The 16245-nt window shown below is 42.8% G+C and overlaps 1 protein-coding gene across 3 annotated transcripts in view; it reads left to right on the top strand.

The window, feature by feature from the left end:
* The window catches only part of LOC142970411 (retinoic acid receptor gamma-A-like), a 46734-nt gene that overhangs the window by 8773 nt on the left and 21716 nt on the right, over positions 1 to 16245 (top strand). For all 3 annotated transcript variants that reach the window (XM_076110618.1, XM_076110619.1, XM_076110617.1), the window contains one exon: positions 15863 to 16238. In XM_076110618.1, the coding sequence (XP_075966733.1) occupies positions 16070 to 16238 (169 nt within the window). In that variant the 5' untranslated portion in view covers positions 15863 to 16069. The remainder of the gene's footprint in view (positions 1 to 15862; positions 16239 to 16245) is intronic.

The following is a 16245-nucleotide window of genomic DNA, read 5'->3' as shown; positions in this document are numbered from 1 at the left end:
GGAAGGTAATGGAGAGGCAGCGCGGTAAAGCAGGAGGGTTCACGATGAGACAGTAATGGTAGTTGACAGAGTCGGGTTCACAACAGGTTCATGGTGACATCATGGTTGAATTTTGGGGAACATTTATATAGGAAAAACGATTCGCTGTTCATTGGATACACATGTACACCCCCAACTTTCTTCTTCTTTCCCCGTCGTTTTCCTTCATTCTTTCTCCACTTAGCCACAAACACTGATCGATGCAAACAACACCAAATATTCCACTCTGCTTTACCCAGATTTTGAATACATTTTTGGTCGGGTTCTTTGTTTACGCCTGTGCTTTATCCAGATTTTGTCTGTGTTGTGGGTTGTGTGTTAAACTTTATAACCCCAAACTGACAACTGCTACCCAGAGTGTCACTCCTCTCTCTTTCTCTCCCGCCTATTCCCCCCCCCCCCCCCCCCCTCCCCAGTCCTCATTTTCTTTCCTACTTTGCTCCCACTTTTTTATTTTTTTTTACTGCAAGTCTAGCCAGCCCTCCCCACTGGTACAGTATGTTCTTTGTGTCCATGTTAGTTAGCTGTTTGAGAGACCGAAAAGACGTAAAGGAGCTTTGGGAGTGGAAACTTGTTTATGGCGTATGTGTGTGGGTGTGATAATATTTGTGTCAGCTCTTTTTTCTTGCTTGAAGAAAATTAACAGCAGGGAGTTGTGGTGTATTAAAGGCTCTTTGTGTGTTGTGCATGTGTTTGTCTTTCGGTGCCAGTGTCTTTTGGTTTGTGGGCATGACTGTAGCTCTGTCTCGGCCTCCCTGCATGTCCGCTTGTATGTTTGTGTGTGTGCCCGAGCAAGAGAGCGAGCTTGTCATGCATGCCTGTCATCCTCTGCATGCCTGTCTGTGCACCGTAGAGCTTCACATGACATCAATCTGAGAGCAGTGGGATAGTGATCTCATTACCAACAGCCTGTTGCTGATTAAAACCTGCCGTCTGCACCCTCCTCCTTCACCCTTTCTTTTCTTCTCCCTCCTCTCAGCTCTCTCTCTCCTGCTTCCTTGTCCTTTGCTCGCCCCCCCCCTCCTGCCTCCTCCACCACTCTACTCCAGAGTCGCACCATTCTGTGGTTTCTCCGCAGCTCGCTGCCAAAAAGGGCCCCATTTCGAGCTCTGCAGAAAGTTATAAGCGCCCCTCTTTTTCCTCTTCAGTTTTCCTCCTTTGTTTCTTTGTTCTTCGCTGTACATCTTCAGGCAGTGTTCATCTCATATCCGACCTGCAGGCCTCATCGAAACCCTCCTCATTGTATAATCTCCTTTCTGAGTCAACCCGCTTTGACACTCGTTGACACTTAACAGGAACAAAAGAATGAAAATGTATGTGAATGTGGCTGAGCGTGTGCTTACTGCCCACTCAGTCAGAAATATACAAATGCTTCTTTCACACCAGATGTTATACCCTCCCCTCCTCTTTGCACATTTCACTGACACAGAAACAGAAACGGGACTAACCTTTCACCTCTCTCGCCAACACTGTTGCTGAGAAGTGTGGCAGTGACACAGATGGTTGAAGCCTGTGATTGGACGGCCCCCAGTTTCATATGTGTGACCAAAGTGATTAAAAAAAATGCTGATCGCAGAATCATTTTTAAAAATTTCCATTCAGTGGTGTACGTATGGTAATGTGCCGAGACAAAAACCTGTCTCATATTTGTACGTTTAGTCCTAAAATCCGTTCCAGATCATTCTTTTGTTCTGCTATTGAAAACACACACATTGTATCACAGCATACACTTCATTTATCCGTCCCTCACTCACCATGTGGCTTCGATCTGTTGTTTCCATGCCATGTACGACAGGAACACATGAAGAGGTCAATTATATGTTGTCAAAATAAACTGTGAGAAAATGCATTTAACACTTAATTGAGAATTTATTTTATGTAAAACTCCCCATATTATTATATATCATAGCAAAATACTCTGCAAAAAGACATAACTCTATATACTCTAGTCTGTTAAAAAGGCAGTTTTTAAATTTTACAGTACCGGAACTGTTTAAAGCTTTTAGTGTAGTTTTATAAAAAGTCAGTAAAACCGTATAAATAAAAGGCATCTGTGTAGTCTGGGTGGATTTAAATTGAATATAATATGGAAATCTAACATTTTTTTTAGGCATTTTGACAAAAGTTTCTTGCTACTTTTCATTTTTCATTTTTGCATCCAGCCATCCATTTATTTCGACGTCCTGAAGTAGAATTATTCACACAGATCTGGAGCAAACTTAAATAAATTGTTGCAATTTTCTGGGTAATTTTCGGACAAACTGAATGAATCATTTACTGAAGTGTACAAACATGTCATTGTTACACAACATTCAACTGAATATATGTCGAACTCAAAAAACATTTATTTCATGTTTTAATACCTTACTGTCAAAGTGAAAGTGAAGAAAAGCTTTTTGTTTTGGAAGGTTACCTGACAGTAGTAGGCGGACTGGCCATGAGGCAGTCAGACAGTAGCAGACAGGTTTATCTCTGACATGAAGAGGCAGGTAGCTCTGGCCCTCAGGGGCCGACTGGCCAGGTTTGATCTCATCACGGATCAAATGTATTGCCATTAAAGGCTTCCTTAGCAGAAAAGCGCTGGGTTGATTTGCTTAGGAAAATCCTGTAGGAGGAAAAGAGTCCACTTAAACTGATTTAAAGGTGCGGAGACTGCCGGGAGAATGGCCCTTTGTATTTCTCAGGCTAGGAAAGATGGAAAACAGCTCATGGTAGTTTGCATTTTGGAGATTTAATGAAGTCATCTAACATATATACCAGGCTCTGTACATCAACATATCTATACTGCGGGATTTGTTTTGTACAGAATACTCTTCTTATTCGTAGCACTTCAAATGTGCTATGTGTTTAGTATTAGTTGCACTTGATGTTACTGTAAACAAGTTTCATTTGTACAGTTGTTTTCATGTGCTCAGTCTGTACAGACTGACTCACTGTTTGCACGTTCTCTATTCATTTTGTTATATTTGGACATTTTGTTGCTTAACGTTGCATTTACAGCTTCCACCGTCCTGAGTCATAAGCTCTCTGATGCTGAAAGTATTTATTTCCCATCAGGGATATGTAGTCACAATAAAGCACTGAGTGGCCCTTGATTGGCCCCAGGCCCCTGGACTCCCACATTAGCTGGCCACGGTCCCAAAGTCAAGGCATTGTAAACATGGAGCGAAAGCCAAGGGCTGACACTGATATCCCCAAAGGTGTGCAGCCTTCTGCAGCATGTGTGTTTGTGTATGTCTGCGAGTTAATGACTGTTTCATCAGAGAGTGTGTGGGTGTGTGTGTGTGTGTGTGTGTGTGTATGCGTGTGCATGTGACGCTCTGCTGTGTGTGTGTAAGTGTCGGCCTATCTTTGGATGGTGAGCAGAAGAGGAACACATTTAGAAATGCAAAACAAACACTCGCATACTTGAAGTCCAACAAAAGAGCATTGACTGACAATACAGTGTAGAAGGAGTGGAGGTAAAGAGAGAGAAAGAGACTGTGAGACAAAGAGATAGAGAGGGACTGGGGGAGAGAGGGGGTGGGCAGCAAGTTGAAACCTAAGCTTTCTGGACCCTGTTTTCCCTTCCTTCGGGCATTCTGTGGCTGGTAAAAAAATGTGCTGTATATTTGAAGTGTTGGATCACGTGACAAAGGCAGGGTTTGTGAATCAAAGTACACAATGATTTCAGGAGGACAGAGAGAGAGAGAGGGAGAGCGAGAGAAGGAGAGAGGGTGTGTGTTAGCGAGAGAGAGAGGGAGAGAAGGGAAAAGGAGAGGGAGGCGGAATGCAACAGGCTGAGCTCTATCGTCGCAAACACAACTACTACGCTCCTTCTCAGCTAAAGCCTCACTAACCACCACGCAGTGTGCCGCGTTCACATCACACTTCTGGTAAGTTTTGGTTTTCAATTCCATTTTTCAAGTTCTTTGTTTCCTTGAAACTTCTGTTGGCAGTGTGTCTGTGTGTGTGAGAAAAGAAGACATGTCAGAGCATGAGTGAGATGTGTGTGTGTGTTTCTCTTGTCTCTCTCGCTCGCTCTCTCTCTCTCTCCCTCTCTCGCTCTCTTTGTGTGTGTGTGTGTTGCTGGGACAGCACAAGCGGAGAGATTGAGTTTCCTGAGGACAACTTTAATTGAGAACAGAGATTTCAAGCGAGCGATAAATAAAGACAGACACCGCTAAGGAGGGGGAATGAAAGCTGATCAGGACCTGCATGTGCTCCATGTGAGGAGGTGTGTGTGTGTGCGCGTGTGTGTGTGTGTGTGTGTGTGTGTGTGTGTGTGTGTGTGTGTGTGTGTGTGTGTGTGTGTGTGCGTGTGTGCGTGTGTGCGTGTGTGTGTGTGTGTGTGTGTGTGTGTGTGTGTGTGTGTGTGTGTGTCCTCATTTGTTTTGCCCCGCTGAAGGATGCACATCAGTTTATTCCCAACCCGACAAACTGTTTTATTCTGTTGCAATCTCGGTGTAGTCTTGAGTGCTACAGGTGAGCCCGATAATCCGTCTCAGGCCATTTTTCCAGCAGCAGACAAAGTGACTGCTTCAGCCTGCAGGCTCTCAGCCAACAGACTGGCTGTCAGACTTGATGGATCACTCCATCAACATCACAAATGGCTGAGTAGGTCTGGTGTACCTGAGTATGAACGCACTCTGCAGTCACTCATCCCCCCCCCCCCCCCCCCCCCGAAGGTTATGTAAACAGGCTTCCATCCACACAATTACATAAGCGGGATGGAAACACTGAAATAGGGCTACTCCGGATATCACAAGACAAGTCTGCTGTGTGTCTAATCACTGCTGCGGCTGCTTTGCAGTGTGTGTGTGTGTGTGTGTGTGTGTGTGTGTGTGTGAATACACATACTGTCCCCCTTTTTACACAGTCTATTAATCCTTTCAAATAGCATCCTTTGTGCGATATGTGCTGTATGAATACAGACACGTTGCATGATTGATGATTGTGATTAGGATGCTATTTATCTGCTAAGTGCTTCCTCCAGCTGATCCGAGCTGCCCTCGTCTGTCCGCTAACACCATACTGCTGAGCGCGCCGCTCTACGCTATGCGCTCCGATGCGAGGCCCCGCTGCGAGAGCTATTGTAGCAAAGTCTCGACAAGTCTATTCCAGATTAATTTTCCTTAATGTCTGGAGGAATTCTCATCAGCACGTCCCCAGGGAGAGGTGGACGAGTCTATAAGCGGGGGCATAAACAGCTGGGTGTAAACAATACATAGCATATTAGAGATCACATTCTGGAGAGCAGTGACAGACTCGCTAAATATAACTCTGTCACTTGGTCGTTTTCTGTGGACGTCCGCAGAGTGCCGGCTACTGAGGGAACTCTGTCTCTCTGATCCCAGGTCCCAGCTTTTTTTCAGCTTTTAAAATCTAACATTTAGGGTGGATGCATCTGCTTTTGGTTAAGTCTTGTTTTTTTTTCTTTGGTTTTCCTCATTTGGAGAAAGAAATGTGTGTGTGTGTGTGTGTGTGTGTTCATGGGTTTGGGTGTGCTGGATATAACTCCTTTAACTGCATTGCGATCTCATCTTTGTTCTTTACACTTTTCAAGACTGACAGCCCCTCAGGCTGAGGAGGCTGTCCGGCCCCGATTTCTCTTTCTCTCTCTGTCTCACTGACTTCTTTCTTCTTTATATCCTCAATATTAAAAAAAAAAAACCTCCATCTTTGCTGGTTGGTGTCAGCTGAGTTTGATTATGTACAGGGTTGTTCTCATGCTGGCTACACAGAAATGGAAACTTGGAACTTACAAAATGAAGAAGCGAGCTTTTTGCTACTTGTTTTTAAGAGCACACAAATGTGTTCTTGTTCTGCTGAATTACATATGGTCCACAGCTATTTAGAGAGTCATGCACCGGCTGTGTTTCGGCTATCCAATTGGCTTCAGAAATTTGGAAATCACTTGTCACATTCATTATTGATTTCGCTGCAGTTTGTCTAAATTCAAGGCTGAATGTGTCTCAGTGTGTCTAAAGAGTTTCTCAGTGTGTTTAATCATGGCCCGGGGCTTCTCTTCAGTACAGGCAAGTCCCTATAATCCTCTGCTGCGTGAAGGAACAGCAAGACACCGATTCTGAGTGTGTAATACATAGACGGTGGGGGGGGGGGGGGGGGTTCAGGCAGTCTTTGCACACACTTTTCACTTTAATACTAAATGAAAAGCTGCCCACCAAATGCCTCAATTAGGCCTGACCCATGGCCCGGGCTGCTGAGCCTGGAGCGACAGGGGCTGACCCCGGCTCCGACCTGGAGACCCCCGGCAGCCCGCAGGTTTGGCTCCACATAATGACAACATTGTGTGTTTTATGAAGCATTACTTTTATCAACATCATCATCCCATGAGCACGGCTAACACAGAATTCGCACTGTGTTATTCCAAGTATGTCGGACAGTTTATATTTGTGCACAAGAGTAAAGCTATAAGTTATTCGAGAGTGAAGTGACACTTTGTGGTAAAAGACAAACAGGGTGGAGACTTTCAGATCGTTCAATACTGAGTGGAGAGGATTGCTGTAACTCCAATATGTACTTTGGTGTCGTGCGAATGTCTTTTGATTATATATTTTATATGAATCCATGTTAACAATAGTAATAATTTGTGTTTTTCTAGATGCTCAAAGACACATTACATAACAAAGTAAAACAATACAAAACAATAAACGTTTATATAATTAATGACCCTTCCTGTTTGATCCTCCGATTCTTTCTTTTTTTTGATAATACTAAAATCTCAGTATGTTATAGAAATATGCTGTTTAACTTAAACATGTAGTTTTACTGACTCAAAAAGTTACTTATGCAAAAAGTTGTTTGTCAATTTTATTGATCGTCAATTTGAAAATGGAAACGTTGAGGATACAGCCCTACTTTCAAATACATTCAGCATAACGACTCTACTCTAATACTCTTTCCTGAGAACAGTGGTTGTGTCCACAAACATTTCTTTATGATGGAAATATCCCTCTTTTAGAAATATTGTAATTCTATTTTTAAAGATGTTTGTGGATTGAAGACTGAATTCTAAGAAAGTCTAGGTTTGTGTGTGAAGTTAAAGGAAGTTAAAGGAATAATTCAGCATGTTTTGGAACTAAGTTTATTGTCTTTCTTACTTAAAGTTAGATGAGATGATTGATACCACTCTCATGTTTGTATCCTGACTACAAAGCATAGCTTAGAATGAAAACCATAGACTACAAATAGGAAGTGGACGCATTCACCCATTGGTTTGTGAACTACGGTTTAGAAGCCTTGAGTTTGGTACTTTGGCCGGCGCCATCTTGGTTCTTTGGAATCAGAAGTGACATGAGAGGGTGGAACTAAGTACTTCCCAACACTGAACAAGACATAAAGTGTCACAACATGTTGATTATTTAAACGTATTATGTTTAATTCTTCCCATCCAACTCTCGGTAAGAAAGCTAAATCATGTATTTCCCAAAATGTGGAATTATTGCCTTTAGGTCGAGACGTCACTGGGACCAAATGGATTGTCAACATCGTCCCCTTCAAACTTCAAACATGGTTCTATTTAATAGCCTCTATAAACTAGATCAGATCCTGTTTACTGGAAATCATTTTCATAAAATGAATGTCTGGCAATCATTCTGAAATATGTTTCTGAGTAAAAACACATGGAAAACAAATTACAAATGTCGTTTTGAAGCCTAATACATACATCTGTGTAGACATTCTTGACTAAGCTAAACAACATAATGGCTTAAATAAAATGGAAATAAGTGTTTGCCACAGCCAGAACCATTTTGCGGTAATAGGAAGTCTGTCAGACACTGATGGTTTATGGCGCAGCAATATTTGTATTCGTCAGAAGACATTTCTACATGTCAGTTTGACTTAAAATATAATACGGTCATTTGTTGGAGAGTTTAATTATGTTGTTTGTGGGTGATGGTGCCTGTGTTTTTCCCCCTCTGTAATGGTTTCTGTGTGTCAGTATGTGCATTTTCTTCTCGGAATGTTCAGCACACATCATCCCTGGCTGCATTCTCTCAGAATAAGTCCGATTTGATTGTGGTTTTATGGTTTACAGCTAATTGTCTTTGCTGAAGTCATGTTTTTCCTTGCATTTGGCTGTTTCTTGGGTAGTTTTAAGCCTTCATATGCACTCAGACTTTTAGTTTACTCTGTGGCGCGATGTCATACGCAGAAACTCTGTGGTTTCAAACGCAGACATTGTATTTTCCTTTCCTCGTGATTTCCTTCCTAATATCACACTCTAATGTCTCCATAGATACGTCTGCAAGCTGAGCAAAACCACGATCTTTTCATAGATTTCACAATAAAAGAGACAGAACAGCAGATAAGGAAAGCTCATGTTCACAAAATAACAACGATAACAAAACCCACAAATTCAAAAAGAAAGTAAAAAAAAGTCTTTAGCACTTTGCCATTGAATAGCTGCCTATTTTCCAGCTGACTCACACCGCTCTGGACGGAACCCACACACTGGAAGTGTGGAAACCGAAAGATGACTAAATAGTTGAGAAGAGAAGAAAACAAATTTTTTTTTTTAAATGTTCTGTTTACTTGACGGATTGATCCTCAAATACTCCACAAAATGTTCTGTCTGCTGCCATCTGGCATACAGTACCGCAGCACTGGGTCCTGCACCACCAGGCTCAGGGACAGCTTTCTGCTGCAGATTATAAGACTTCTGAACGCATCACTGTATTCACTCTACCTTTAAAACCTCCCTTCACCCTTATTTACTTTTACTTACTCCTTTACAACTGTTTAGACCTCTCTAAATATATCCAGTACTTCTTATGACGCATATACAGTCACTACATTACGTTCAGTTTAGTCATGTGAAAAACTGTCTACACAAGTTTATGTTACTTTACTTTTACTGTATTTGTTTATATTTTTGCACTATTTTATGTCTTAGATTCAGATTTATCTTTCACTTGCGTGATTTTCTTTCATGTAGATATTAATGAGCATTGCTGGAGTGTGCCTGAGGCCAGAGGAAATAACTGGTTCTCTGTAATTGTTGTGCACATGACAAGACTAAAGAACTTAAATTGACTTTTCAGTTCATGTGTCCTGTTCTCAGTCCAAAAGATCAGCGTGTTTATCATCAGACAGACTGTTTTTTTTGTTCACTCTCACCAGAGTGAACTCACTTTAAGGACACGAAGAAAAACATCCTCGACATAATCCATTTGATGTGCCGACACTGAGGCTACACATGATCATACGCAGTAACGGACATCGCGTGATGAATTTATTAGCTTTTTTATTACTAGTTTGGAGTCATTTAAATGACACTCTTTAAACGTAATGGAAACATTCACAGTGCTAACATATTGACATTTACCGTTCTCATTTCTTCTATGTTCGTCTGCATCTAAAAGCTTCTGACTGTAATGCTAAAGCTTGCAATGTGCTTGTACTCCTTTGCCCCGTTGTACACATGATGCTTTGCCGTAAAAATACAATGTTGACCATGCATGGTAGCATACAGTTACATAGACGGTGGGGGGGGGGGGGGGGGTTCAGGCAGTCTTTGCACACACTTTTCACTTTAATACTAAATGAAAAGCTGCCCACCAAATGCCTCAATTAGGCCTGACCCATGGCCCGGGCTGCTGAGCCTGGAGCGACAGGGGCTGACCCCGGCTCCGACCTGGAGACCCCCGGCAGCCCGCAGGTTTGGCTCCACATAATGACAACATTGTGTGTTTTATGAAGCATTACTTTTATCAACATCATCATCCCATGAGCACGGCTAACACAGAATTCGCACTGTGTTATTCCAAGTATGTCGGACAGTTTATATTTGTGCACAAGAGTAAAGCTATAAGTTATTAGAACATTACGCTTACTAAAGTCAAGATGATCACCTTTACATCAAGAACTGTTTGTTTTACTGATAATCTACCCAGACACCTCAATGTTTATTGACTCTCAGATTCAGTTTAGAACACATCTTATAACTTTACAGGAGGGAAAGAGGCAAACAGGACCAGTAGCGGAGACAGAAGGGGCATCCACCACTGACCAACCTCTCCAAATACTTTGGACCTATTCAAATTCATTCCCTCCATACAACGCTGGTCCTACAAGGAGAGTTTGCTTTGAAGGGTCAGTAATAATGAGAGCAGGAAACCTGTCTATGTGGCATTGATTGGATTTCATGACTGAGACAAAAAGAAGGTGAGGGTGACCAACTTGACTCTAAGAAGAGGGACTGTTTAAAGGGTAAAATGATTGTCAAAACAGGCTGATGCATGCTGACAAGTAATGATGGCCGCTATGCAATACATTGAACACTAGCAATGCAGCTGTTTAGTTGCTGCCACTTTGAAGCCTGTCCAAACAGTGAGAACAGGGCAGGAAACTATAGGGGCTATTAGGCCTTTCAGATGGATACTGTTACATGGTCTATAAAATAACTGGTTTATATGCTGGGCAATTGACTAAGCAAACTTTTTACTCTGCACTGCTGGGAATTATATGACTACTTGCTTTTCCATAATAAAAATAAAAGATTGTGATGCAGAACTGGCCCTAGACATAGGCGGTAGAGGTCAATGCTAGGAGCGCCATCCATCCATCGTGGCGCCCCAAATGAGGGATGAAAAAAATTCCGAAGTATTACAAAAAAGCCCTCAACATAACTATGAAGCATATTATATACGCCCTATGTTCCCACAACATCACACCAATAGCTTATACCACATTTTTTTAATTTTGAGAAATGATCTGCATAGCTTCATCCCAAAGACATAAAGTACATTTTCTGTGTGAGTGTATGAACACAATGATTGGTGGTGGAGCTGGCTGCGATACAAGGGGGAACCAGCTTAAATCTTGCCTATAGGGCACCGAATAGCTCAGGGTCGGCTCTGTTTTTAAAAACAACCTAAGGCAAATGTTCAAGTGCCGCTTGCATGCAGAAGAAAGCGGTTGCAGTGTCACCTTTCACAAACGATTGTCGCCCACAGATTGTGCGTTTTACAGGGCTCTTGCATGCAGGGGCCGCAAGTATGCTGTTTGCTTTGATTAGTTAAACATGTCAAAGTGAGCGAAAATAAATGGTATCATGCAGCTTACTCGTTGCAAATTTGGTGAGGTGGGCTCCTAACACTCTCTGGACACGTCGTTTTCACATTTAAATGACAACCAGCTTAATGTGGACAGACTCTCAGTACTGACTTTCCGTGTGTGTGTGTGTGTGTGTGTGTGTGTGTGTGTGTGTGTGTGTGTGTGTGTGTGTGTGTGTGTGTGTGTGTGTGTGTGTGTGTGTGTGTGTGTGTGTGTGTGTGTGTGTGTGTGTGTGTGTGTGTGTGTGTGTGTGTGTGTGTGTGTGTGTGTGTGTGTGTGTGGTGTCATAACTATAACCTCAACCATAACGTTTTGTCACAATTACACCCAGGGTAACCGTGTCCAGATGATGCTGCTAATAAGCACTTAAAACATGTTATTGAAATTGTTTTTGTCATTTCAAAGATGTTTACAACTTCTGCAGCAATGCGCTGAACACAATGAGGTCGCTCCCAGAAGCGTAGTTTGATGGAAGTTATGTGAAAACAAAGTTGACAGTATGAGGTGGAAAGCCCCAACGTTTTTACACTAAAGCTGTTTTTAATCCCCATAGTCTGGGAAAGGGAGCATCAGTTGTGTGTGTGTGTGTGAATGCCTGTGTTGGTGTGTCAGCAGGACAAGGACCAGGTGATCCAGTCTGACCTGACCCAGCTAGGTCTCATAAAAGCAGCATTGAGGCCTGGAGGCCCGGAGACACAGCACTGCGTTTGTTGCCCTACCCAAGGTGTATTCCCCCTGGAGGGAGAGTGAGGGGGCGGGCGGAGGGGTGTTACTCATTAGAGAGAAAGAAACCATTCCTTGGCTTGGGCACACATTATTTCATGGTTTATTAGTGGAAATAAAACCGTGGCGTAATTTTTATGTATGTTTTTTTTGCAACTGCTCGGCCCGTTTTTTCTGCCTCCTCCCATGCTGCTTTACCACAGTCCGCTCTTTCTCTAATTAATCCAGTTACCGGTATGGCTCTAATTAATAGGCCTCTGTTCACTTCTTACACATGGCCTGCCAGATGCTTGAAACTCCCTCCCTTTCTTTTCCTCTGTTTCCCTCTATCATTTTCCATCCTTTTTTTCAGCCTTCAACACTTTTTTCCCCTCATCACGATCCTTTTATACATCTGGCTTCCATACTGGTGATTTCAGTCTTTGAATTTAAATTGGTTAAAGAGTCAACTTGAAGTCTCTTTTCAAGTCGAAATACTCAAAAGCTACATCTGTGGAGGGATCCTCGTCCTGTACTTACTACTTGATTTCTCTCGGTCAATTGCACCTTTAGCTTTAGCATGTGTGAACGCAGTGTGTTCTCCGCTGATTACTCGCCCATGAACATGATTAAAGTCACAGAACATCTGTGTATGTTCACTTCTGCAGCCTACATGCCCGTGCTTGTATGTTTCTGTGTTCTGCTTTTAGAGAGGCATGTGCATGCTTATGTTTTGCAGAATGTGACCATTCCACACCATGTGTGTAATCACTTTTCTTAATCACTACACACTTTGTCCAACCTGTGTTTGACATTTTCTGATCTTCAAACACAAAAGTTCTTTGTGGAAATAGTCACCGGGACTCTCCCTAACTGGCCTTTGCAGTGAAGAAAAACCGCAGCAGAGCCAAGCAGTTACAGAAAAAATGTCAATATGGGAAATAAGACTTTAAAAACAACACTCGCTGCGCTGACTTTGTGGCTTTGTATGTGAATGTGTAATATGTGTGCGTGTGGGAAGAAATTGATGCTGCAACAACAAAAGGATGTAGGAGAAATGTACTCTAATAGTAGCAGCACAGATGCCTGATGATTAGCCTATTACTTTGTCCACCCCATTTATATCAGTGAGGGCTGACTAAATATGAGAAACACCACTCCGTATGATGCAATACAAATCAACAGCACCACAAACTGTAGCCTCCGAATCGGATCAACACGTCTTTAAAACATTTTCAACAAAAGCTGAACATTAATGTAAATGTGTGAATTATCTCAACACACAAACATATTTTATTGTTTTATACCGTCATTGACTGCTGATTCCTGACTATTGTGATCTGGCTGGTAGGGGCCACAGCTGATCAACAACTGCTTCAGGTTGGACTCTTGTCTCCGCTACGGATTAGGAACTGTTCCTCTCCTAAATTTGCACGCATAGTTAGACTATTATACTGTATGTAGATATAACTATCGCTTAGTCATTGACAAACTAAACCGATCGCTGACTACAACAGAATGAATCCTCTCATTTCGGTAGAAGGAGGCACGTTAGCTGTTAGCAGCCGGTAGGCAGCAGAGTCCTGCGGTTTGGCTAACAGGGCTAGTACATCTAACAGGGCTAGTACATCTAACAGGGCTAGTATATCTAACAGGGCTAGTACATCTAACAGGGCTAGTACATCTAACAGGGCTAGTATATCTAACAGGGCTAGTACATCTAACAGGGCTAATACATCTAACAGGGCTAGTACATCGAACAGGGCTAGTACATCTAACAGGGCTAATACATCTAACAGGGCTAATACATCGAACAGGGCTAGTACATCTAACAGGGCTAGTACATCTAACAGGGCTAATACATCTAACAGGGCTAGTACATCGAACAGGGCTAGTACATCTAACAGGGCTAGTACATCTAACAGGGCTAATACATCGAACAGGGCTAGTACATCTAACAGGGCTAGTACATCTAACAGGGCTAGTACATCTAACAGGGCTAGTACATCGAACAGGGCTAGTACATCTAACAGGGCTAGTACATCTAACAGGGCTAATACATCTAACAGGGCTAATACATCGAACAGGGCTAGTACATCTAACAGGGCTAGTACATCTAACAGGGCTAATACATCGAACAGGGCTAATACATCGAACAGGGCTAGTACATCGAACAGGGCTAGTACATCGAACAGGGCTAGTACATCGAACAGGGCTAGTACATCTAACAGGGCTAGTACATCGAACAGGGCTAGTACATCGAACAGGGCTAGTACATCTAACAGGGCTAGTACATCGAACAGGGCTAGTACATCGAACAGGGCTAGTACATCTAACAGGGCTAGTACATCTAACAGGGCTAATACATCTAACAGGGCTAGTACATCTAACAGGGCTAGTACATCGAACAGGGCTAGTACATCTAACAGGGCTAGTACATCTAACAGGGCTAGTACATCGAACAGGGCTAGTACATCTAACAGGGCTAGTACATCGAACAGAACTAAACACACAGAGTTTCTGGTTAGAGGAAGTGTTAAACAGTCAAAATAACGTATTACTCAGCGAACTGCAGCTTAGATGCATGAAGCCAGTGCAGACAACTGCACAGATGTAAATGAGAGCGCATCTGTTGCGTAAGACATGCGAATGAAAAACGCGTCTTGCTGTGTAGGCAATTTGTAGTTTGTATTCGTTCGGAGAAAAATTCCAGTTGTGGTCGTTGCAGACACACCTGGCGGGGAGGAGAGCACTTCTAGTTAAATTCTGTGAGTACTATGAACAAACTTTCATTGATCTCAATTGTATTTGGTTGGGTTTCGAAAATCTCAGAAGAGATATCTTAAAACCTGAGCAAATGAAATCCCAATCTGCATGTTGAGATACCACAAGAACACAAGAGGCCACTTAATGAACTGACCCTTTAAGATGGAACTTGTGGAATCGTGTACTCGTGCTAAATTAAGACGTGTTGCTGTGGTGTGACCATTTGTGTCTATGTGTATGTTTGCATGTCTCTGTCCTGTAAAAGGGCTCTGCTGTTGCCGGTGTCTTTACCTCCACATGTGGATTATGGGGCATCCCTTTGCATCTATATATACGTATATATATATATATATATATATATATATATATATATATATATATATATATATGTTTACTATAGTTGTATTTCTGCACCTTAGTACTCTGTCAGCACAATCGAGAGACAGGGACAGGGGTTTGCTATTTTAAAGGACAGATTGTTCCTCTCAATTTGTATTTTTTCACTATGTATTTAGACTGAATCTGTGTATTCTTTTTAGTAGTTCAACGGGGGACATTTGTAAATTCATCATTCTCTCCGTCTGTGTCTCACCCACCCTGGGTGTTTGATTCCCATGCCGAAGCAGGCCCAAAACAACAAGACATTCTTTTCCCGAGCTGTATTTACCACACAGCTCCACCACAGAGAGTTAAGCTCCACCCACTCATGAAATCACTGAAGGGCATGAGAGAGTTATGAAAGATGGGCGAGCCGCCCTCTTTTAACTTATTGACACAGAGTCACTGTGTGAGTCAGAAAAGGTGAGACATGGTGATCACCACAAACCTTCAGCGGTTTCTGTGCTTCACAGAGGGCACAGCGGAGGGTTGTTACGGTGTGGGGCTCAGTGAGAACGAGTAGGTCATGTGTGTCTGTTGTGGTAAAGGGTTAATTGTACCCATGTTGTGGCTGGCTGTTCTCAAGTAGGCTGGCAGAGGGAACAGAGAGACCCTTTATAATCCAGTGCTGCTGATTGAAATCATATGGCGTTGCCTGAAATCATTGCACTACTTTGAAGACAGACAAAAAGCATGAGAGAAGTGTTGCTGTTTCTTCAGCACTCTCTTTTTGCTCTTTGTCTTCCATGATTTTATTCCTCGTCTGGAGTTTGGTTTTGATTGTTTTGGCCATTGATTTTTTTGTTTGAATTGTTGAATTGATTTGACATTGGTTGAGTTGTTAAGCCACTGTGCTCGATGTGTTTGACTTCATAGTTCCAGTATCTAAACCCTTCTCTTCCCTCCTTTTCTACAGAGTCTGGACCTGGTCAGGTCCTGGTCACGGGGCTCCTGGTCTGTTTTCCTCTTTCAGCAGCATCCCTCTCGCAGCTGAGAGGGGCTGAATGGCAACAGGCCACTTCAAACTCAACGCAGGCCCCTGACGAAGCAGACGCAGGGAGACGAAACAATCAGAAAGTCAATCAGAGAAACGTCACCCGAACCACCAGCGGCACTTTTCACGATGGCAACCAACAGGGAGCACCAAGTGCGTCACATAACCGGCTTCCCCCGAGCTATGTACCCGTTCACCTTTAACTCCATGCGTAGCCACTCCCCCTTTGACCTGCTGGCCAGTAGCCACCTTTTCGGCCGGTTTGGGACAGACCTTCCCAAAGAGATGGCTGCATTGTGTAAGTA

This window comes from Anarhichas minor, unplaced genomic scaffold (assembly GCF_050575085.1).
Source record: "Anarhichas minor isolate MPS153535 unplaced genomic scaffold, ASM5057508v1 ptg000043l, whole genome shotgun sequence".
Taxonomy (NCBI): domain Eukaryota; kingdom Metazoa; phylum Chordata; class Actinopteri; order Perciformes; family Anarhichadidae; genus Anarhichas; species Anarhichas minor.
The sequence above is the reverse complement of the archived record's forward strand: the minus strand, read 5'-3'. Positions and strand labels throughout refer to the sequence as shown.